This window comes from Panthera pardus, unplaced genomic scaffold (assembly GCF_024362965.1).
Source record: "Panthera pardus isolate Hobbes unplaced genomic scaffold, ASM2436296v1 HiC_scaffold_5, whole genome shotgun sequence".
Classification (NCBI taxonomy): domain Eukaryota; kingdom Metazoa; phylum Chordata; class Mammalia; order Carnivora; family Felidae; genus Panthera; species Panthera pardus.
In genome coordinates this window covers 18,850,571-18,876,077 of record NW_026526980.1, presented here as the reverse complement: position 1 = coordinate 18,876,077, position 25,507 = coordinate 18,850,571, and the positions used below count along the sequence as shown (strand labels likewise).

At 41.1% G+C, this 25,507-nt stretch overlaps 1 protein-coding gene across 6 annotated transcripts in view; it reads left to right on the top strand.

Moving 5' to 3' along the window:
- Positions 1-25,507, top strand: part of LOC109261013 (integrin alpha-D-like) — a 65,395-nt gene that overhangs the window by 16,621 nt on the left and 23,267 nt on the right. For 2 of the 6 annotated variants that reach the window (XM_053894565.1, XM_053894562.1), the window contains exons 1-5: positions 19,078-19,277; positions 21,040-21,145; positions 23,768-23,871; positions 24,004-24,074; positions 24,200-24,314. In XM_053894565.1, coding sequence (XP_053750540.1) covers positions 19,244-19,277; positions 21,040-21,145; positions 23,768-23,871; positions 24,004-24,074; positions 24,200-24,314 — 430 coding nt within the window. In that variant the 5' untranslated portion in view covers positions 19,078-19,243. Of the gene's footprint in view, positions 1-19,075; positions 19,278-21,039; positions 21,146-23,767; positions 23,872-24,003; positions 24,075-24,199; positions 24,315-25,507 lie in introns of those variants that run through there. The other 4 variants (XM_053894566.1, XM_053894561.1, XM_053894564.1 and 1 more) reach the window with 4 other exon arrangements.

Below are 25,507 nucleotides of genomic sequence, written 5' to 3'. Positions count from 1 at the left end.
TTGGACCATTGTGTTTTCACTTTCCATGTTATTTTATATTTTCTTCCTTTATGTCTCCATGTTATTTTTTATTTTTTATTCAACCCATGCACTGTTTAGTAGCATGTTATTTAACCTCCATGTATTTGTTGTTCTTTCCAGGTATTTTCTTGTAGCTGATTTCTAGTTTCATAGCATTATGTTCCAAAAGATGTATGATATAGCTTTGATTTTTTTTTAAGAAATAACTTTGATCTTTTTAAATTTGTTGAGATTTGTTTTGTGACTTAATATGTGACCTATTCTGGAGAATGATCTATGTGCCCTTGAAAAGAATGTGTTTTCTGCTGTTTTATGATGGAATCTTCTGAATATGTCTGTTAAATCCATCTTGTCCAGTGGAGTGCCTGGGTGACTCAGTTGGTTGAGCATCTGTCCAACTCTTGATTTTGGCTCAAGTCATGATCTCATGGTTCACGAGTTCGAGCCCTGCATGGGACTCTGTGCTGACAGCACAGGGCCTACTTGGGACTCTCTGTCTTCCTCTCTCTGCCCCTCTCCTGCTCACAATCTCTCACTCTGTCAGAAGTAAATGAATAAACATATAAAAAAATCCATCTTGTCCAGTGTTTCATTCAAAGCCACTATTTCCTTGTTGATTTTCTTTTTGGATGATCTTTCCAGTGATGTAAGTGGGGTTTTAAAGTCCCCTAGTATTATTGTATTACTATCAACTAGTTCCTTTATGTTTGCTATGAACTTTTTTGTGTATGTGGGTGCTTCCATGTTGGGTTCATAAATATTTATAATTGTTATATCTTATTGTGGGATTGTCCCCTTTTATTATTATATAGAGTTCTTCTTTGTCTCTTGTTACAGTCTTTGTTTTAAAGTCTACTATGCCTGATGTAAGTATTGCTACCTTGGCTTTCTTTTCACTTCCATTTGTGTGATAAATGTTTCTCCATCTCCTCACTTTCAATCTACAGGTGTCTTTAGGTTTGAAATGAATCTCTTGTAGACAGCATATAGATAAGTCTTGTTTTTTAATCCACACTGTCACTCTATGTCTTCTGATTAGAGCTTTTAGTCCTTTTAATTCAAAGTAATTATTGATAGATATATGTTTATTGCCATTTTGTTACTTTTTGTGGTTGTTTTTATAGTTTTTCTCTGAGCTTTTCTTCTCTCTCTCTTTTTTATGGTTTTCTGGTTTTCTTCAATGATTATACTTGCATTCCTGTCTCTTTATTCTTTGCACATCTATGACTGGTTTTTGATTTGTGGTTACCATAGATTTGTATAACATCTTCTGCATACAGTAGTCTATATTAAGTTGATGATCACTTAAATTTGAGCCCATTCTTTACTCCTCTTCCCCCAGTCCCTTGGTTTTAGGTATATGGTATCATATATCACATCCTCTTATTTTGTTAATCCCTTGACTGATTTTTATGGCTATATTTATTTTTCATACTCTCATTTTCCCTTCCACTCAAAGAATGCCCTTTAATATTTTTTGTAGGATTGGTTTAATGATCACAAACGCCTTTAGTTTTTGTCTGAAAAACTCTTTATATCTCCTATTCTGAATGATAAGCTTGCTGGATAGAATATTTTTGGCTGCAGATTTTTTCTATTCAGTACTTTGAGTATATCACTCCCTTCTGGCTTGGGAAGTTTCTGATGAAAATTCTCCTGAGAGCCTTATGGAATTTCCCTTGTATGTAACTATCTTGTCTTCTGTTGCTGCTCAAAAAAAAATTTTTTTTAATCACTACCTTTTGCCATTTTAATTACTATATGTCATTGTGTGCACCTCCTTGGGTAGATTTTTTTTGGGGGGAGAGATCTCTGTGGCTCCTGGATCTGGATATCTGTTTCCTTTCCCAGATTAGGGAAGTTTTCAGCTATTACTTCTTCAAATAAATGTTCTGCCCTCTTTTCTCTCTCTCTCTTCTTCTTCTTCTAGAATGCCTATAACGTGAATGTTATTACACTTGATTGAGTCACTGAGTTCCCCCAGTTTGTTCTGGTTTACATACTTTTTCCCCTCATTTGCTCAGCTTGATTAACTTCCATTACTCTGCCTTGCAGGTCATTAATTCACTCCTCTGCTGCCTCTAGCCTGCTATTTATTTAATCGAGCATATTTTTATTTCATTTATTGTGTTCTCTATCTCAACTTGGTCCTTTAAAAAACTCTTTGTTGAGAGGGTTGGAAGATGGCAGCATAGGAGGACGCTGGGTTCACCGCGCGTCCTGCTGATCACTTAGATTCCACCTACACCTGCCTAAATAACCCAGAAAACCGCCAGAGGATTAGCAGAACGGAGTCTCCGGAGCCAAGCGCAGACGAGAGGCCCACGGAAGAGGGTAGGAAGGGCGGCCAGGCGGTGCGCGCTCCACGGACTGGCGGATTGGAGGGAGGGAGCCTGGGCAGAGAGGCAGCCTGCCGACCAAGCAGAGCCCCCGAGTCTGGCTTGCAAAAGCGGAGGGGCCGGATGGAGTGTGTTCCGAAAGCAAGTGCGACTTACCTTCTGGGAGGTCATAAGTTAACAGCTCTGCTTGGAAAGCGGGAAGGCTGGAGGACAAAGGGAGGGAGAGCTGCTGAGCCCCCGGATGACAGAGCTCAGTTTGGTGGGGAACAAAGGCGCTAGCCAGCTCCATCTCCCTCGCCCATCCCCCAGCCAAAATTCCAAAGGGAACCAGTTCCTGCCAGAGAACTTGCTCGCTCTGCGTAAACACCCAACTCTGTGCTTCTGCGGAGCCAAACCTCTGGCAGCGGATCTGACTCCCTCCCGCTGCCACAGGGCCCCTCCTGAAGTGGATCACCTAAGGAGAAGCAAGCTAAGCCTGCCCCTCCTGCCCCTGTGCACCTTGCCTACCCACCCCAGCTAATACGCCAGAACCCAGCACCACAAGCCTGGCAGTGTGCAAGTAGCCCAGATGGGCCACGCCACCCCTCAGTGAACCCCGCCCCTAGGAGAGGGGAAGAGAAGGCACACACCAGTCTGACTGTGGCCCCAGGGGTGGGCTGGGGGCAGACATCAGGTCTGACTGCGGCCCCGCCCACCAACTCCAGTTATACACCACAGCACAGGGGAAGTGCCCTGCAGGTCCTCACCACTCCAGGGACTATCCAAAATGACCAAACGGAAGAATTCCCCTCAGAAGAATCTCCAGGAAATAACAACAGCTAATGAACTGATCAAAAAGGATTTAAATAATATAACAGAAAGTGAATTTAGAATAATAGTCATAAAATTAATCGCTGGGCTTGAAAACAGTATAGAGGACAGCAGAGAATCTCTTGCTACAGAGATCAAGGGACTAAGGAACAGTCACGAGGAGCTGAAAAACGCTTTAAACGAAATGCGAAACAAAATGGAAACGACGATGGCTCGGATTGAAGAGGCAGAGGAGAGAATAGGTGAACTAGAAGATAAAGTTATGGAAAAAGAGGAAGCTGAGAGAAAGAGAGATTAAAAAATCCAGGAGTATGAGGGGAAAATTAGAGAACTAAGTGATACACTAAAAAGAAATAATATACGCATAATTGGTATCCCAGAGGAGGAAGAGAGAGGGAAAGGTGCTGAAGAGGTACTTGAAGAAATTATAGCTGAGAACTTACTGGATCTGGGGAAGGAAAAAGACATTGAAATCCACGAGGCACAGAGAACTCCCTTCAGACGTAACTTGAATCGATCTTCTGCACGACATATCATAGTGAAACTGGCAAAATACAAGGATAAAGAGAAAATTCTGAAAGCAGCAAGGGATAAACGTGCCCTCACATATAAAGGGAGACCTATAAGACTCGTGACCGATCTCTCTTTTGAAACTTGGCAGGCCAGAAAGGATTGGCACGAGATCTTCAGTGTGATGAACAGAAAAAATATGCAGCCAAGAATCCTTTATCTAGCAAGTCTGTCATTTAGAATAGAAGGAGAGATAAAGGTCTTCCCAAACAAACAAAAACTGAAGGAATTTGTCACCACTAAACCAGCCCTACAAGAGATCCTAAGGGGGATCCTGTGACACAAAGTACCAGAGACATCGCTACAAGCATAAAACATACAGACATCACAATGACTCTAAACCCGTATCTTTCTATAATAACACTGAATGTAAATGGATTACATGCGCCAACCAAAAGACATAGGGTATCAGAATGGATAAAAAACAAGACCCATCTATTTGCTGTCTACAAGAGACTCATTTTAGATCCGAGGACACCTTTAGATTGAGAGTGAGGGGATGGAGAACTATTTATCATGCCACTGGAAGCCAAAAGAAAGCTGGAGTAGCCATACTTATATCAGACAAACTAGACTTTAAATTAAAGGCTGTAACAAGAGATGAAGAAGGGCATTATATAATAATCACAGGGTCTATCCATCAGGAAGAGCTAACAATTATAAATGTCTATGCGCCAAATACCGGAGCCCCAAATATATAAAACAATTACTCATAAACACAAGCAACCTTATTGATAAGAATGTGGTAATTGCAGGGGACTTTAACACTCCACTTACAGAAATGGATAGATCATCTAGACACACAGTCAGTAAAGAAACAAGGGCCCTGAATGATACATTGGATCAGATGGACTTGACAGATATATTTAGAACTCTGCATCCCAAAGCAACACAATATACTTTCTTCTCGAGTGCACATGGAACATTCTCCAAGATAGATCATATACTGGGTCACAAAACAGCCCTTCATAAGTATACAAGAATTGAAATTATACCATGCATACTTTCAGACCACAATGCTATGAAGCTTGGAATCAACCACAGGAAAAAGTCTGGAAAACCTCCAAAAGCATGGAGGTTAAAGAACACCCTACTAAAGAAGAAATGGGTCAACCAGGCAATTAGAGAAGAAATTAAAAAATATATGGAAACAAACGAAAATGAAAATACAACAATCCAGACGCTTTGGGATGCAGCGAAGGCAGTCCTGAGAGGAAAACACATCGCAATCCAGGCCTATCTCAAGAAACAAGAAAAATCCCAAATACAAAATCTAACTGCACACCTAAATAGAAGCAGAACAGCAAAGGCAGCCTAAACCCAGCAGAAGAAGAGAAATCATAAAGATCAGAGCAGAAATAAACAATATAGAATCTAAAAAAACGGTAGAGCAGATCAATGAAACCAAGAGTTGGTTTTTTGAAAAAATAAACAAAATTGACAAACCTCTAGCCAGGCTTCTCAAAAAGAAAATGGAGATGACCCAAATAGATAAAATCATGAATGAAAATGGAATTATTACAACCAATCCCTCAGAGATACAAACAATTATCAGGGAATACTATGAAAAATTATATGCCAACAAATTGGACAACCTGGAAGAAATGGACAAATTCCTAAACACCCACACTCTTCCAAAACTCAATCAGGAGGAAATAGAAAGCTTGAACAGACCCATAACCAGCAAAGAAATTGAATCAGTTATCAAAAATCTCCCAACAAATAAGAGTCCAGGACCAGATGGCTTCCCAGGGGAGTTCTACCAGACGTTTAAAGCAGAGATAATACCTATCCTTCTCAAGCTATTCCAAGAAATAGAAAGGGAAGGAAAACTTCCAGACTCATTCTATGAAGCCAGTATTACTTTGATTCCTAAACCAGACAGAGACCCAGCAAAAAAAGAGAACTACAGGCCAAAATCCCTGATGAATATGGATGCAAAAATTCTCAATAAGATACTAGCAAATCGAATTCAACAGCATATAAAAAGAATTATTCACCATGATCAAGTGGGATTCATTCCTGGGATGCAGGGCTGGTTCAACATTCGCAAATCGATCAACGTGATACATCACATTAACAACAAAAAAAAGAGAAGAACCATATGATCCTGTCAATCGATGCAGAAATGGCCTTTGACAAAATTCAGCACCCTTTCTTAATAAAAACCCTTGAGAAAGTCGGGATAGAAGGAACATACTTAAAGATCATAAAAGCCATTTATGAAAAGCCCACAGCTAACATCATCCTCAATGGGGAAAAACTGAGAGCCTTTTCCCTGAGATCAGGAACACGACAGGGATGTCCACTCTCACTGCTGTTGTTTAACATAGTGCTGGAAGTTCTAGCATCAGCAATCAGACAACAAAAGGAAATCAAAGGCATCAAAATTGGCAAAGATGAAGTCAAGCTTTCGCTTTTTGCAGATGACATGATATTATACATGGAAAATCTGATAGACTCCACCAAAAGTCTGCTAGAACTGATACATGAATTCAGCAAAGTTGCAGGATACAAAATCAATGTACAGAAATCAGTTGCATTCTTATACACTAACAATGAAGCAACAGAAAGACAAATAAAGAAACTGATCCCATTCACAATTGCACCAAGAAGCATAAAATACCTAGGAATAAATCTAACCAAAGATGTAAAAGATCTGTATGCTGAAAACTATAGAAAGCTTATGAAGGAAATTGAAGAAGATATAAAGAAATGGAAAGACATTCCCTGCTCATGGATTGGAAGAATAAATATTGTCAAAATGTCAATACTACCCAAAGCTATCTACACATTCAATGCAATCCCAATCAAAATTGCACCAGCATTCTTCTCGAAACTAGAACAAGCAATCCTAAAATTCATATGGAACCACAAAAGGCCCCGAATAGACAAAGTAATTTTGAAGAAGACCAAAGCAGGAGGCATCACAATCCCAGACTTTAGCCTCTATTACAAAGCTGTAATCATCAAGACAGCATGGTATTGGCATAAAAACAGACACATAGACCAATGGAATAGAATAGAAACCCCAGAACTAGACCCACAAACGTATGGCCAACTCATCTTTGACAAGACAGGAAAGAACATCCAATGGAAAAAAGACAGTCTCTTTAACAAATGGTACTGGGAGAACTGGACAGCAACATGCAGAAGGTTGAAACTAGACCACTTTCTCACACCATTCACAAAAATAAACTCAAAATGGATAAAGGACCTGAATGTGACACAGGAAACCATCCAAACCCTAGAGGAGAAAGCAGGAAAAGACCTCTCTGACCTCAGCCGTAGCAATCTCTTACTCTCACATCCCCAAAGGCAAGGGAATTAAAAGCAAAAATGAACTACTGGGACCTTATGAAGATAAAAAGCTCTGCACAGCAAAGGAAACAACCAACAAAACTAAAAGACAACCAACGGAATGGGAAAAGATATTTGCAAATGACATATCAGACAAAGGGCTAGTATCCAAAATCTATAAAGAGCTCACCAAACTCTACACCCGGAAAACAAATAACCCAGTGAAGAAATGGGCAGAAAACATGAATAGACACTTCTCTAAAGAAGACATCCGGATGGCCAACAGGCACATGAAAAGATGCTCAACGTCGCTCCTCATCAGGGAAATACAAATCAAAACCACACTCAGATATCACCTCACGCCAGTCAGAGTGGCCAAAATGAACAAATCAGGAGACTATAGATGCTGGAGAGGATGTGGAGAAACGGGAACCCTCTTGCACTGTTGGTGGGAATGCAAATTGGTGCAGCCGCTCTGGAAAGCAGTGTGGAGGTTCCTCAGAAAATTAAAAATAGACCTACCCTATGACCCAGCAATAGCATTGCTAGGAATTTACCCAAGGGATACAGGAGTACTGATGCATAGGGGCACTTGTACCCCAATGTTTATAGCAGCACTCTCAACAATAGCCAAATTATGGAAAGAGCTTAAATGTCCATCAACTGATGAATGGATAAAGAAATTGTGGTTTATATACACAATGGAGTACTACGTGGCAATGAGAAAGAATGAAATATGGCCTTTTGTAGCAACGTGGATGGAACTGGAGAGTGTGATGCTAAGTGAAATAAGCCATACAGAGAAAGACAGATACCATATGGTTTCACTCTTATGTGGATCCTGAGAAACTTAACAGAAACCCATGGGGGAGCGGAAGGAAAAAAAAAGAGGTTAGAGTGGGAGAGAGCCAAAGCATAAGAGACTGTTAAAAACTGAGAACAAACTGAGGGTTGATGGGGGGTGGGAGGGAGGGGAGGGTGGGTGATGGGTATTGAGGTGGGCACCTGTTGGGATGAGCACTGGGTGTTGTATGGAAACCAATTTGACAATAAACTTCATATATTGAAAAAAAAATAAAAAAACTCTTTGTTAAAGGTCTCACTGATGTCCTCCACCCTTTTCTCAAGGCCAGTGAGTACCTTTATAATCATTACTTTAAATTCTCTATCTGGAATATTACTTATATCTGTATTACCTAGGTCTCTTGCTGTTGTTTTGTCCTGTTCTTTCATTTGTGATATATTCTTTTGTCTCCTCATTTTACCTAACTCTTTGTGTCTGTTTCTCTGTGTTAGGAAAGTCAGCTATGTCTTCTGCTTTTGAAGGTAATGGCTTTATGAAGAATAAATCCTGTAGTGCCCTTTAGTGCAGTGCCCCCTGTTCCCCAGGGCTTTGTGCTTCAGTGAGTGTCTCCTATGTGTTGTGTGTGCTCTCCTATTGAGTCCTAGCCTTCTTTTTCCTTTAGTCCAATTGTCTGCAGAAGCTCCCTTTGCCTGTTGTGGGCAGTGTTTGGCCCCGGGCCTAATAGGGTACATTTTAACAAGGTGTGCAATGGCCTGCTTGTAAATTGAGAACTGCCGCCACTGCCACTGCTGGAACCAAGGTCCCACAAAATGTTCAAATTGGTTAATGAGGTGTTGGCGGGTTTTGTGCTGGTCTTCTGGGGGAGGGGTCCTGCATTGCCAGGACTAAGGCAAGCATGACTGGAAAGGGTGGATCTGTTGAAGCATGGGAGGTGGTGGGCTTGGAGCAAGTAAGCTAGGAAGTGATTGTCAGCACTAAGCTGGTTTCTGAAGGTGGCTGTGTGTTTATGCTGGGATGTGGAGAGGGAAATGGCACCTACCAGCTCCTTTGATCCTGGTAGGGTCTCTCCACAATCCCTGCCTCTCTGGGCCATGCTCTGAGATGAGTAAATAAGTCTCAAGTAAGTCCCAGGCAGCTTTCAAACTGCTGGTTCTATGCTGTATCTGCAGGAGCTGTCTGTCATACTCTTTAAGGGCAGGGACTCACTCAGCTTCCTAATTCACTCAGGGCTCTCTCAGAGCCAAGCTCATGGATTTTTAAAATCCCATGCTTTAAGTTCTGCTGGTTGTAAGAACTTACAACAGCCCCTCTCACTTTTAAAGCCAAATGTTAAGGGGATTCATCTTCTCCATATGGACTCTCCAATTTGATAGCCTATTTCTCACCCTTCTCTGTGACCTCATCTCCCTCTAACTGTGGGTGGCCAGGGTCCATTTTGCTCCCAAACTGTGTCTCCATTCTTCCTAACTTCTTCTATGTGGCCTCTTCTCCACCTTTAGTTGTGGAGTTTGTCCTGTCAATTTTTAGGTCATTTTTCCGGGTTATTTATATTGATTTAAGTGTTATCTAATTGTATTCAGGAGAGGAGGAAAGCTTAGGGTCCTCCTACTCCACCATCTTCCCAGCCTCTCTCCTCTTCCCTTGTGACTTGATGACTTTTTTAAGTGTAACACTTGGATCCTTTCTCTTTATTTATGGTTTTGTATCAATTATAGGTTTTTGGTTAGTGGTTACCATGAGGTTCATATATAACATCTTATGGATATGGCAGCTTAGTTTTAGTTTATGATGGCTTAAGTCATACACATTCTAAAATCACTACAATTTATTACTGCCTCCACATTTTATGTATATAATTTCATATTTTATTTCTTTTCATTTCACAGCCTTTAGAAATAATTTTATAGAGATAGTTGATTTTACTACTTTTGTCTTTTCACCTTCATATTAGCTTTATAAGTGATTGAACAACTACCTTTACTTTGTTGGCCTTTACCAGTGAAATTTTTTCTTGTAATTATTTTTTTTCTTCCAGTTATGGCCTTTCCCTTTCACTTTAAAGAAGATGGATAAAGAAGATTTTATATATATATTACATATATGTATATATAATATATATAAAGGAATATTACTCAGCCATACAAAAGAATGAAATCTTGCCATTTGCAATAACATGGACAGTGCTAGAATGTTATATGCTAAGCAAAATTAGTAAATCAGAGAAAGACAAATGCCATATGATTTTACTCATATGTGGAATTTAAGAAACAAACATATGAACATATGGGAAGGGGGAAAAGGGAAGAGAGGGAAACAAGTTACAAGAGAATCTTAAGGATAGAGGACAAAGTGAAGGTTGATGGAGGGTTGTGGGTGGGAGTTGGGCTAGATGGGTGATGGGTATTAAGGAGGGCACTTGTGATGCACACTGGATGTTGTAGGTAAGTAATAAATCATTGAATTCTACCCCTGAAACCAATACTGCACTGTATGTTAACTAACTAAAATTTAAATTAAAAAGAACTTGTTTTAATAAATACCTTACAATTGCTCTCATATGTGGAACTAAAGAAATGAAAATAAGGTAAAAAAAAAGAGAAGCAAACCAAGAAACAGACTTTTAGCTATACAGAACAAACTGATGGTTACCGTAGGGGAGGTGGGTGAGGGGATGGGTTAAATAGGTGATGGACATTAAGGAGGGCACTTGTTGTGATGAGTACTGGGTATGTTATGTAAGTAATGAATCACTAAATTCTACACCAGAAACCAATATTACACTGTTTGTTAACCATCTGGAATTTAAATAAAAAATTTGGAGAAAAATAGAAGTCCCTGTAAGATTTCTTGTAAGGTTAGTTTAGTGATGATGCACTCCCTTAACTTTTGTCTGGGAAACTCTTTATTTCTTCTTTAATTCTAGATGTTAACCTTGCTGAATAGAATATTCTTTTTTTTTTTTTAAGAGAGAGAGAGAGAGAGAGAGAGAGAGAGAGAGAGAGAGATAGCAAGCAGGGAAGGGGCAGAGAAAGAGGGCGACAGAATCCCAAGCAGGTTCCATGCTGTCAGCCCTGCTGACATGGGGGGCTCTAACTCACGAAACTGCAAGATCATGACCTGAGCTGAAGCCACGAGTCAGATGCTTAACTGACTGAGCCACCCGGGCAGCCCTGGATAGAATATTCTTGACTGTAGGTTTTTTCCTTCTAGTACTTTGAGTATATTATGCAACTCCATTTTGGCCTGCATACTTTCTGCTGAAAAATCAACTTATAGACTTACAGAATTTCCCTTGCATGTAATTGTGTGGTTTTCTCTTGATGCTTTCAAGGTTATCTCTTCCAATTTTGCTATTCTAATTATGTGCCTTACAATTTTTTTATTTAAAATTTTTATTTTAATTCCAGTATAGTTAGCACACAGTGCTGTGTTAGTTTCATATGTACAACATAGTGTTTCAACACTTGCATACATCATCCTGTGCTCATCATAACAAGTGGACTCCTTAATCTGCATCATCTATTTCATCCACTCCCTACCATCTCTCCTCCAGTAACCATAAGTTTGTTCTCTATAATTAAGAGTATGTTTCTTGATTTCTCTCTTTCTCTCTCTCTCTTTTATTTTTTTCTCTTTTCTTGTTTGTGTTGTTTTTTAAATTCCATATATGAGTGAAATCATATGATATTTGTCTTTCTCTGGCTATTTCACTTAGCGTTATACTCTCTAGCCCCATCCATATCATTTGCGTGTTAGCACACAAATGGCTGAATAATATTCCATTGTGTGTGTGCATGTGTGTATGCATCCATCAATGGACACTTGGGCTCTGTCTTGAGGTGGCCCTCCTGGTATTCATTTTGTTTGGAGCTGTCTGTGTTTCCTGGACCTGGATGTCTGTTTCCTACCCCATGTTAGAGAAGTTTTTAGCTATTAGGTTTTTTAGGTATTTAGCTATTTAGGTATTTAGCTATTTTAGTTTTTAGGATGACCTTTTAAATTTCTTCTGTTACTTCCACATGTAGCAGTAAGAGTTTCTGTCCCTTCTCAAATCATAGCCAATACCTTAATTTCATTATTTTATGAGTAGCTTCGCATGCTACTTTCCATTGAGATGTTTTGAGGGATGACGTCAGATAGACGGTATCTTACTGTCTCAGTTGTTGCTACCCAGTCAAACGAAGGTCATTGTAAGTTAGTATTATTTTCTCAAAAGGCCCTAGATGTTGATTAAATTTAGCATCAGTGGTAATCGGTCTGGGTTGCACACCCCCTGTTCCTGTGAGGGTCAGAATATGCTCTCATTTGCCCCATAAATCTAATAGGTTCTGGGTCTCTGTGTCTAAATCAGTTTATTGGAATTCCTATTTTTTTGTCATTTCTTATCTAGTATAAGATTTCTCCTCCGTGACTCTGACTGGTTCCATATTATCATTCGTTGTGGTTTTGTCTATTTTCATGGGTTTAACTTTTAGTAAGTTAAAGTTACCAGGGCTGAAAAGGTTAAAATAATTATTGTCCTCAGGCTGTGGATTGGTACTTTTAGGAACAAAAGGATCTGGACTTCTTTTTACTCTGGGGTCACTTTTTGTACTACTTTTATATCACTCCCCCCCCCCCCCCCCATTGGTATCTATGTTATTCAATGTTCCTAAGAAGAGCATTGGGATGTCTTCCTTCTTTGGTCTTTTAAATATAAGATATAACTCACTGGGTTGGGAAATGAGGCCAACATCTGGAGTTTCTTTCCAGATTAAATCTTAAATAAGACTCTGGGGGTCCTCAGAAGTTAATATATAATCCAATCTACCCCTAAACCACCCCCTTGAGTAATTTGTGTATGGTTAATAGGTGAGAGATATTTGGTATTGCCCTTTTGTCTTTCACAACAGTGTTCAAAGTTTAATTTTACCTTTTAAAAATGTTTATTTATTTTTGAGAGAGAGAGAGAGACAGAGACAGAGACAGAGAGAGACAGAGAGAAGTGGACAGAAGATCCAAAGCAGGCTCTGTGCTGACAGCAGAGAGCCTGATGTGGGGCTTGAACTCATGAACCATGAGATCATGACCTGAGCTGAAGTTTGATGCTTAACCGACTGAGCCCTGCAGGTACCCTCTAAGTTTTATTTTAAAGGTGTTTAATAAAGCATGCCAAAATGTTCATAATGGTAAATCAGTATTACAATAATTATTGTGGCCAATGTTAGCACCCAAACTATAATAGCTCTATAAATTTTGTCTATTCACAGGCTGTTTATAATTTCCATAGAATGCCATAGATGGTAAATAGCATATTTAATTTAAACTTTGCCAGTTCAATAATGGGCTTTATCAGGTTTTGGTCAATTATGAATTGATCATAAGTTGTCAATCTGTATTTCAAATTTGCAATGGGTATGATATAACCCACAGCACTGACCGCTTCAAATATTATTACTTCAGGTTAAGTACTAATTATGCCAATTATTTTGCTTGGTGGATAATTAACCCTCAGAAACTAAGTTCATCTTTGCCGGCAATTTATTTAACTGTGGGAATTTCACAAGCCAATAACATGCAGGATAATGTCTCTTAATAAGTCATTAAAGAAATAACATACTGCAGGGGTGCCTTGGTGGCCCAGTCTGTTAAACACCCAACTCCTGGGCGCCTGGGTGGCGCAGTCGGTTAAGCGTCCGACTTCAGCCAGGTCACGATCTCACGGTCCGTGAGTTCGAGCCCCGCGTCGGGCTCTGGGCTGATGGCTCGGAGCCTGGAGCCTGTTTCCGATTCTGTGTCTCCCTCTCTCTCTGTCCCTCCCCCGTTCATGCTCTGTCTCTCTCTGTCCCAAAAATAAAATAAAACGTTGAAAAAAAAATTAAAAAAAAAAAATAAACACCCAACTCCTGATTTTAGCTCAGGTCATAATCTTAGTTTGTGGGATTGAGCCCCACACTGGGCTCTGTGCTGACAGCACAGAGCCTGCTTGGGATTCTCTCTCTCTCTTTCTCTCATTCCCTTCCCTGCTCATTCTCTCTCTCTCTCTTTCTCTCTCTCTCTCTCTCTCTCTCTCAAAATAAATAAATAAACATTAAAAAAAAAAGACATAACATACTCCAAAACAATGATGGATTTGTCACACTATTGTTCCAGGTGAGGGGAGATGAAAGGAATAGAATCCAAGTTTAGTTGTGGTGTTGTTTATAGAGTTGATAATCAGCAGAGACAGTTTAGCCAACCAAGAACTGATGTCCAGCTGCCAGTGCGAAAGTAAAATTCCCTGGTTACTACAGCATGTTGATAGGAAAAGATGCCAAGGTGTAGGTGGGCAAGATGATCTCCTTCACAGAGTTGCTGCATGGCTTTCACCATTGCTAGTTTTACCATGGCAGGAGTTAATTTCCCCAAGGTCTTCAGAAGGCTATTCAGATCAGTAAATTGTAGCCTTGCTCAGACTAAATACTCATGGATATCCCTCACAAAATCTTGGTATTTGTAGTCTAAATGTCCCCTTTTGAGAGTTGCTTCTTCATATATATTTTTAAATATAATTTGTTGTCAAATTGGCTTCCACACAACACCCAGTGCTCATCCCAACAAGTGCCCTCCTCAATGACCATCACCCACTTTCCCTTCTCCCCCACCCCATCAACCCTTAGTTTGTTCTCTGTATTTAAGAGTCTCTTATGGTTTGCCTCCCTCTCTCTGTTACTCTTTTTTCTCCTTCCCTTCCCCCCATGGTCTACTGTTAAGTTTCTCAAGATCCACATGTGAGTGAAAACATATGGCATCTGTCTTTCTCTGACTGATTTATTTCACTTAGCATAACACCCTCCAGTTCCATCCACATGGTTGCAAATGGCATGATTTCATTCTTTCTCATTGACAAGTAGTATTCCATTGTATATATAAAGCACATCTTCTTTACTTATTCATCAGTTGATGGACATTTAGGTGCTTGTTGAAAGCACTGCTATAAACATTGGGGTACATGTGCCCCTATGCATCAGCACTCCTGTATCCCTTGGGTAAATTCCTAGCAGTGCTATTGCTGGGTCATAGGATAATTCTATTTTTAATTTTTTGAGTAACTTCCACACTGTTTTCCAGAGTGGCTGCACCAGTTTGCATTCTCACCAACAGTGCAAAAGTGTTCCCATACCACCTCACACCGGTCAGAATGGCTAAAATGAACAACCCAGGAAGCTTCTTCACATATTTTGACTGGTAATCCTTCAGCAGGGCCCTTCAGCAGCTTAGCTACTAAGTTCATATCAGTGAGAAGAGATGATATACTGATATACTGACACAACTCCTTTATTTTTATATTAAAATGACTTTACTTCTTTTTTAATTTAAATTTTAGTTAGCCAGCATATAATGCAATATTGGTTTCAGGAGTAGAATTCAGTGATTTATCACTTACATTCAATACCCAGTGCTCATCACAACAAGTGCCCTCTGTAATACCAATCACCCTTCTAGCCCATCTCTCACTCACCTCCCACTGTCAACCCTCAGTTTGTTCTCTGTTGTTAAGAATCTCTCATGGTTTTTTTCTCCTCTCTCCACTTTCTTCCCCCTTTCCATATGTTCATCTGTTTTGTTTCTTAAATTCCACATATAAGTGAAGTCATATTGTATTTTCTTTCTCTGACTTATTTTGCTTAGCATAATACATTCCAGTTCTATCCATGTCATTGCAGATGGCAAGATTTCATTCTTTTTGATGGGTGAGTAATATTCCATTGTATGTATATGTATAGATATATATCTTCTTTATCCATTCATCAGGTAATGGACATTTGGGCTCTCTCCATAGTTTGGCTATTTTTGAAAATGCTGCTATAAACATTGAGGTGCACGTACCCCTTTGAATGTGTATTTTTTTATCCTTTAGGTAAATATCTTATAGTGTGATTGCCGGGTTCTATTTTTAGGTTTTTTTTTTTAAGTTTACTTATTTATTTTGAGAGAGAGAGAGAGGAGACAGAGAGAGAGAGAGTGAGAGAGAGAGAGAACAAGCTGGGGAAAGGCAGAGAGAAGGAGAGACGGAATCCCAAGTAGGCTCTGCCATTAGCACAGAGCCTGATGCGGGACTTGAACCCACACACTGTGAGATCATGACCTGAACCGAGATCAAGAGTCACATGTGTAACCAGCTGCGCCACTCAGGGGCCCCTCTATTTTTAGTTTTTTGAGTAACCTCCATAGTGTTTTCCAGAGTGGCTGAACCAGTTCGCATTCCCAACAACAGTGCAAAGAGGTTTCCCCTTTCTCCCAACACCTGTTGTTTCTTGTGTTTAATTTCAGCCATTCAGACAGGTGTGAGGTGTTATCTCATCATGGTTTTGATTTATATTTCCCTGATGATACATGATGTTGAGCATCTTTTCATGTGTCCATTTACCATCTAGATGTCTTCTTTGGAAAAGTGTCCATTCATGTCTTCTGCCCATTTCTTAACTGGGTTGTTTTTTGGGTTTTGAGTTTGATAAGTTCTTTATAGATTTTGGGTGCTAACCCTTAATTAGATATGTCATTTGCCAATATCTTCTCCCATTCTCTAGGCTGCCTTTTAGTTTGGTTGAATGTTACCATGCTGTGCAGAAGCTTTTTATCTTGAAGTATCAATAGTTCATGTTTGCTTTTGTTTCCCTTGCCTTTGATGATGAAAACAACTTCACTTCTAAAAACAATTTTATTTTGTCTTGGTTATAAACAAGGGGATTTGAAATCATATTAAACCAATATACAACACATGTGCTTCTGACCCATTTCTGATACATTGGAGGTCCCAATGACCCCTTTCTTGGGTTTGATTAATTTCCTAGAGTAGCTCACAGAACTCGGCAAAACATTTTACTTACCAAATTACAGATTTATTATAAAAGGATATAACTCACATACAGCGAGATGGAAGAGATGCCTAGGGCAAGGAATAGGGAAAGGGCATGAAGCCTTCATGTCCTCTCCAATCATGGCCTTCTCCCCAAATCTCCATGTTTTTGCCTACCTGGAAGCTTCCAGAATTCCGTGCTTTTGGATTTTTATGAAGGCTTCATTACATAGGTGTGATTAATTAAATCATTCATTGACCATTGATGATTGAACCCAATCTCCAGCCCCTCTCTCCTCCCAGGAAATTGGGGAGGTGGGACTGAAACTTCCAAACCTCTAATCCCATGATTGTCTCTACTGGCAGCCAGTCACATTTTTAAAATAAATATCTATTCATTTTTGAGAGAGAGAGACTGAGTGGGGTAGGGGCAGAGATAGAGGGGTACAGAGGATCTGAAGCGGGCTCTGCATTGACAGCAGTGAGCCCAATATGGGGTTTCAACTCATGAACCATGAGATCATGACGGAGCTGATGTCAGACATTCAACTAACTGAGCCACTCAGGCACTGTGACCTGTTCCCATTTTTAGTTGCTTCCCCAAGGTCCCCTTGTAACATGAGACACTTATATTGTTCTTATCACTTGGGAATTCCAAGAATTTTTGGAGCTCTTTGCCAGAGAAGACAAAGACCAAATATATGTTTATTATAAATTATCATATCAAAAGCTTTAAAAGTTTTACAAAGAGTTGGTGGTTCTGCTAAGTGTGAAACCCCTATTAAGTGCCCTGAAGATACTAGAGTTGAGGAACATCACCTACAGCAACTGTTGAAGGAGTCAGAGCCTTGGAAAACTCATTACCAGGCCTAGGAGAAAGATACTTTTGTGACACTGTGTGGTTTTCATAAGTATTTGAATATCTTTTTCCAATATGCCCTTATTATTGTTGTTGTTGTTTTTTAATGAGTGGAAATTAACAGAAAAACTTTTGCTGAGACAAGTGATAATAAAATTGAGCAAAATTGGAAATCTTTACAGTTGCTGAAATCAGTGAAATATTAGTTACCCTCAAGCTTTGCTTGGGAAAGGAAGTCCCAAATTAAAGATTATGTATGAAATGTTAATTCATTTGAGATTGTGTCTAAAAGATGAGGTGTGCTATAGATGGAGGACACGAAGAGATCTTTACATTTTGTGTTAAGAAAGACCACCAAAAATTATTTTGTGGTTCCAAACACAGAGAGAAGTTCACAGGTTCACAGGTTCACAGAACTGATGAGAGGGTGCCGTTTGCTACAGAGGCTTAGCACAAGAGTTGAGCTAGTTGCTCAACTGTCCTTGACATTCTTTGCAGGAAGTAGGTAAATCAGCCTCAAAGCCAGCAATCATACATAATCTTTGGCCCCATTCCCTGCATCAGTGCCCTTCCCACCATCTACTTTATTTTTTTCTGTATATTAAATATCAACTCAAGTAAATTGACCTAAAATTTTTGTTTAGAGATGATTTTATATTGTCTATAGTTGACATGTAAACTACATTTTCAGTATTTTAACTGTCACATATATACTTAAAATAACATGCCATAGTTAGGGATTTTGTCATATATTTTAGCCTTCTAATTCTATTCCTGGTACTATACTCAGTACCTTTTTTTCATGTTTTTGAGAAACATTCATATATGCTTAATTATAGAATATTCAAAACACAAAGAATATTGCAGAGAATAAATAACAACCACGCATTTATCTATCTTTTCCACATTGAAAAATGTTAAAATATTAAAGTATTAAATGTTAAAATATCAAGAGTTGAATGTTAAATTTAACAAATGTCAGAAGTTCCCTGTCCACCTCATCACTGAGGCAATCACTGTTCTATATCTATCCTTAACAGATTAGTTTTGCCTGTTCATGTGAAACGAATCAAACATTTTGCAGTCTGGTGTCTGATTTCTTTTACTTATGACAAAGTTGAGATTTATCCATGTTGTTACACCTATCTGTAGTCTCTTCTCTTTTATTGTTGACTGGTAAGCCCTTTTATGGCTACTAAGCCCATTTACCAGTTTGATTATCCATTTTCCTCTCAATGGAGTCCGGTTTTATAAACAACACTGTAACTCCTGCTACACCCCCAACACTGCTATCGGAGGTGGAGGCCTGCCGTTCTCCAGGCTCACATCCATGAAGTGAGGGCTCTGTAGCCATCTGTTTCACCCCCTTTAAGTCATATGCACTTTGGTTTCTGGGCCCCAGGGGGGTCCCAGAGTTCCCTGGGTATCAACTGGGTCTCAAGGGATGGGGGAGGGTGGACTTCTGGGAAAGCCAAGCCCTGGACAAGGAAGCCAGATCTCTAAAGGTGGTGGTGGTGGGAGAGTATGGGCGATTTTCCCCAAGAGTGTCTTTGGCCTCCTGTCCCTGCCTCTGTTCTATGATTAACCAAAGACTTCCTCACTATGCCCCTCCTTCTGTCACTTGAAGGCCTGAGTCATTATTTTAATTCTCCCCGAGGACACTGAGTATCCTTCAGTGCTCTGCTGCTCAGCTCTTCACGCCTCCTTCGATACGCTGCTCAATGATGGCTTTTGGAATTATGCTCCTCTTAGGTGGTAAGTGGGGCCTCAGAGCTGGAAGAGGTCTGGGCGGGGGCGTCTCTGTCTGATAGGGCATTCTGGGGCTGGTGGTCAGCTCATATAGCTCTGTGGAGGAGGTGAGGCAAGGGAGTGCCTTAGTGTCTAGAGTCTGGTGTGGAAAGAGGAATGGCCTGGAATCAGGGGAGGGTCATAACCTGAGCAAAGATGAGACAAGATGGACTCATAGGCTAAGTTTGGGTGGAGAATAAACTACTTCTCCACATTCCCCAAGGCTTCCCCCCACCTTCTGTCAGGCCCCTGGTGTGTGTGTGTGTGTGTGTGTGTGTGTGTGTGCGTGTGTGTTGTATGGTTGACAGGAGTCAGCCTCAGAGCCCCAGGGGGGAAGGCCATAGAAGTCACTAGGGAAGGGAAACTTTGGATATCTCATCCTTGGTCCTTGGTTTTGATTTCAGGTAGGTTGTTCCACGACTGCCAAGAGAATAGTCCAGAAATTGAACCTGTAACAGGATCACATTTCTGTGTCATTTGAAATGATTTGTGTGTCAGTCAAAAATCAGATTCCACACAAAAATCCAGACTTTCAGCTTCTCTTGAGAAATGGGAAGGTCTGGAGCTCTGAATTCTAGACCCTGGTAATGCTTACCTCCTTTAAAAGGGCCACATTCTCTAAGTGCCCATAATTCCCTGGTACTCACACCACCCACTTCACTCACTGATGTCACCCTCTTGGCCTCTGAGACATTTCAGTCTGAGACTTTTGGCATCATCCTACTTGTCTGGTCATAGGTTCTTTTTTCAAACTCAGAAATAGAATCATCCTTTGAGGAGATTTGGGATGTGAAGCTCCCTTGCATGTGGCCATGGTAGGGTTATGGCACCTTCAACATCTGGCCTTTTCCCAGAACCCCAAGATTCAGTTGTTTGGACCTTTCCTGTCACATCCTGGCCTAATGGTTTATATTCTTAGAGCTTCCCTACTTTGGGGTTGGAGTTGACTCCTCAATCCAGAGACAGCTGGGAATTCTAGTAGAAATGGAGAAGAAACCTGCTGTCTAGGAGTGAGAGTTGTGGGAAAAGCCCTTGAAATGTAGGGGACCTTCCACTGAGGTTTTTGAGCTTAGTCACCAGAGAGGAGAATGTGAAGGATCAGGAGAGTGGGTTGGAATCCTGGCTCTACCAGGGACTTCCTGTGCAGTTCTGGGTCAGCCAACAAATAGTAAGTAATTAGTCACCTGTTAAGGGCCAGGCACTGCCTCAGGCACCAACACAAGATGGTTGCAGTCCTTGTTGTCTTAGAGCCTAGCACCAAGGAAGGGGGGCATGGGAAACACATAATAATAAATAATTAATCAAAAAATTCTAAGTCTGTTTCCCCATCTGGACCTTAGGGTGGGCCATGATGTAATTATTAATGGTGTCCCTTTCATTCTCAGAAGGTCTCAGTTTAGGAAATGAATTGTATTATCATAAGGGGCATTCTTGAGCTAACATACCATGAGGTGACAGGCTCAATTTCAGGTTGTACATGTCCTTTGAAATATCCTTGAGGGGGCATTTCTCTGGATTGTTGCCCTTTGTATTGTGGTTTGATTATTGTTGAGGAAGGGAGAGACAGGAGCCACACAGATGGCAAATCAGGAAACAAAAGAACACCCTTCTCCTGGGAAGATGAGCTGGACTGGGGTGGGCATCAAGATCCCAAAAGTCAGGTATCCAGAGGAGATGAGGCTTCTCTGACTGTTCCTCCCACCCTCACTTCCCTCTCCATATTCCTCAGTCATTGCTTCTTATTATGGGTTCAACTTGGATGTGGAGGAGCCCATGGTCTTTCAAGAGGATGGAGTTAGCTTTGGACAGAGTGTGGCCCAGTTTGGCAGATCGAGGTAAGCCCTGCCCACTCTCCCCACCCTCACCCCTTCAGCCTTCAGGCAAATGGATGAACATGGATTAGGAGGTATCTGGAGGAAGGGCAGCATGGGCAAAGTCTGACACCACTGACACCACTACTACCAACTATTCACGGTCCCAGGAAGGGTCACAAACTCTGGACAAGACACTCCTTCAGGAGGGAGATCTTGAATCTCCTCCAGACAGGTCTCGCCTCATGGCATGTGACCAGTGTAAGTGACCAGTACAGTTACCCTTGCACTTGTAATAATGTTTTGCAGTCTTCTTCTTGAAATTATTAAGAATTGATCTTAGCATTTGTGTGTGGTCATTAAGATTGATGGGGAAGTGGAGACGTGCTGGAGGCTTGGAGCTTTGGCTCACATGCAGTCTAGCCTTCTGTGGAGTGGTTCTTAGCTTCCTGCTTCCCCACACCTATCCAGTGACCCCTGCTGCCCTCAGCCCCTGGTATGAGTTAGGCAAGGTCAAGGTTGGCTGTGCACAGTTTTCCCAGTCTGTGGGGTTTGCACTGGCCCTGGGAAAATCCCTGTGCCTTGGGGAAATCAACACTAAATAGCAAACAGGTAAAGACAGGACAGGTAAAGAGGAGGATCATGGGGAGGAAAAAAAAGGGGAAAAAAACTTTTTTTCTCCCAGAATAAAAGGCCCACATTTTTATCTCACACTGGGACTGTCAATTATGTACCTCACCCTGCTTCCAGAAACTCACATTCTCAGGTCCCAGCAGCAGGGACCCAAGTTGTTAAAGTCCCAATGTGATGCAAGTGTAACGGAAATCTGGAGGCATAAGAAGGAAGAGATCAAACCCAGGAGGGAATTCTAGGAAGGCTTCACAGAGGAGGTCAAGTTGGCAATGAGCCTGAGAATACAAGAAGATTTCATTGGCCAAGAAGTAGCATATTGAGGTCACTGAGTTCTAAGAGCACATCCATCCCCCTTCCTCACCCAGCTGTCAGGCTGGGGCATGGAAGAAAATGCCAGATGTCAGAGTTATGGGGTGGTTTTTTTTTTTTGGTTTGTTTGTTTGTTTTGAAATATACAGGGCAAAAACTGAAGTGCCCAATCTTGGAAGGTCCAACTCAATAAATTTTTCATATGTGTATACCCAGGTAGCTGCCGCCTGGATCCGGGTACAGAACATCCTCAGGTCCCCTCCCCTGGATTCCCTTAGGCCTTTTCTGATCACTCAAAATCCAACAAATTCAAAGATAGCCACTGTCCCACTTCCATCACCATCAGTTACACACACACACACACACACACACACACACACACACACACACATCTATAAACTATTGATTGACTGCTGTTCACCAGTATTTACAAAAAAAGTAAATATATAGATTGGATGACATGCTGATTGCTACAAAGTTATTGTTTTTCCTGTTGTCTGTTGAAACACAACCCAAACACTGAAAAGACTAAGCCTATGAATCAGGAATAGATAGGGTAAAGAAAAACATGTAGATGAAAAGTTTGCTCATCCATTTATGCCAGCAGGTCCCAAACTGCTACATCTCTAACCATCTATTTAGGTTTTCATCAGCAAGTGTTAGACCCACAAGGATTTCAGTTTTCCATAAAGGAATAGCTTTCTAGAAGGAAGATTTAAATGCTAACCTAATGTGGTTTGCCTGGTTAATTAGTTAAAAACACACAAATATTTGTCTAGTTTTCTCATCTGAGTGGAGAGATTGTTGGCAGACATAACATTTTTTTAAAATTAAAAAATTCTCTCCTCTCAAAAGGTTTTGTAAATAAATTTTTGCACTTATATGACTGTAGATATTGATATGGAGTCTGATGCTTTTGCTTTAAGTTGTCCAACTCAAATTGCTTATGTTATATTTAAATTATCCAATTAATTACAGAATAATATTTTTGTTTTGGTACCTTATGGCTTAAAATTTTTCCATGTAGGGGTGCCTGGCTGACTCAGTCAGCTAAGCATCCGAGTTTGGCTAAGGAGATGATCTCACAGTTTGTGGCTTAGAGCGACACATTCAGCTTTGTGCTGACAGCACGGAACATGCTTGGGATTCTGTCTCCCCTCCCCTCTGCCCCTCCCCAGCTCATTCATGCTCTCTCTCTTTCAAAAATAAATAACCTTTAATTTTTTTTCCAGGGCACCTGTTGGATTGAGCACTGGGTGTTGTATGGAAACCAATTTGACAATAAATTATATTTAATATAAAAAATTCTTTTTTTTCCATGTAACTTGAGGTGATCTATTTCTTGGGTGGCTCAGAATGATAGTACCCCAGAAACAAAATGCACTTACTCATGGCTGGAAAATGTTTTTCTTTTGAATATATTTATTTTTGGTTAATGTTAAAAAACAGCACTCAAACCATTTGTATATATAAATACAAATTTATTTATGTATCCTCACACATACACAAACAAAAAGTCCAGCATAGTCCTTCAGCACATGTGGGTTAAACTGAAGCTCTCCTTTTTGAGTAGCCTCATGAGTGGCAAATGCCAAGAGCTTCTCTCTCAAACTCTCACTTCCTTGTCACATGGTGATACTTCCTCACCTGAAGAGCCCTTGGCCTTACCCCTCATACAACTATATGTCATGCTTGTGCCTCCAGACTCGTGGTGGGAGCCCCCCTGGAGGTGGTGGCGGTCAACCGGACAGGACGGTTGTATGACTGTGCAGCTGCCACTGGCCTATGTCAACCTATATCACTGCACAGTGAGTGACTCCACCTGGGAATTGGGGCCCTCAATCCTCCTGTACCAGAATGTCTCTCCTTGACCTCTAGTCCTGATTCTCCCCCCAAATGAGGGTGTGCCCATGAGTATGATCATGTGTATCTGCCCTCAGCACCACCAGAGGCCGTGAACATGTCCCTAGGCCTGTCCCTGGCAGCCTCCAACAATCGCTCCTGGCTGCTGGTGAGTTTCTCTGGGTCATAGAAGGGTCACAAGGGCGGGATCAGGGGCCAGAGGAGGCTTGGGCTGGGGGAGAAGAAAATGGAGAATTCTGGGGCCCCTTTGCTCACACAGGTCTCTGCCTCTAGGCCTGCGGCCCAACCATGCACAGAGCCTGTGGGGAGAATATGTATGCAGAAGGCTTTTGCTTCCTGTTGGGCTCCCACCTGCAGACCATTCGGACAGTGCCTGGTGCCCTGCCAAGTAGGTCCCTTTAGAGACAGCATTTCTGTTTTATACACATACTGGCACAGAGGAGTGGGCAGAGCCTAAGACTATGGTCTTGGCCTCCTGTGCTCATGGCCCCTTCCCAGAGGCCTCAGTGAGCCCAAGAAGGTCTGGGAACATGGTCTGGCCTCGTAAGAAGGGCAGCTTACAACAGGTTCTCTAAGCTGGTCAAGGGGAAAAGGAGGCATGAGGACCTCACAGCTGCCAACAGGTGCAGAGATGCTTCTTGGGCTTTCAGAGAAAAGGCCTTGGATGGTCAAAAATGTGGTGAGGATGATAGATCCAGGGATCCAAGTACGAGGCCATTCCTGATCACTCACTGATGAGTTTCTAAAGGGAGCAAACGTTAGGACCATGGAAAATGTGATGCACAATTTTGTTGCTGATGTCTTCCACAGAGAGTGGTGCCAGGGACACTGAACATCATCTCTCTGAGAGTCATTCTGAATAAGTCTGTCTTCTGTGTCCTTGGGAAAGTGACCTAATTCCCTGGTTTTCATTTCCTCTTTGGTCAACTGGGTCTTAATAATCGAGGTGGTTATGAGGATTAAAACATTATATATATATATATATATATATATATATATATATATATATATATATATATGCTTAGACCTCTGCTTGGCACATAATATGTGACTACTGTTATGACTGATATTCTAGCTAGCTAGAACCATGTGCTTAGACTAGGAGGAAGATACAGGTAAACTGTCTTCTCTGGGCACTCTAGGTGCTGACTGAGAGCAATGCTTTGGACTAGAGAAGCCATGATACCAGGCATGGTGGGATTTTAGGCAAAGGTGAAATAGCAGCAGAAACACCTCTCAATCAAACTGTGAGAGCAGAGTCTACAGACGGGACAGAAAGAGTGGAGGAGGGGTGTCCAGGACTCTTGGGGGTGCCATGAACTACCTTGGATGTCTGTGCAGTCAAAATAGAGGATGTGGCATTTCAGCACTAGGACATATCTCCTTTATTCTAGATGTCTCCATGGCTCATGAGATGGGATGCTTGTTGAAAATGGAACTTAGGCACATAAGCCTGGTGTAAGCAAGGCAAGTCTGAGTAGAGGATGAAGGGACTGCATGCCAGACAGTGCTGGATGTGTGATGTGCATTTTTATTGCATCCTCATAGTTTCTGGTTGGTAGGCAGGATGATCCCTGTCTC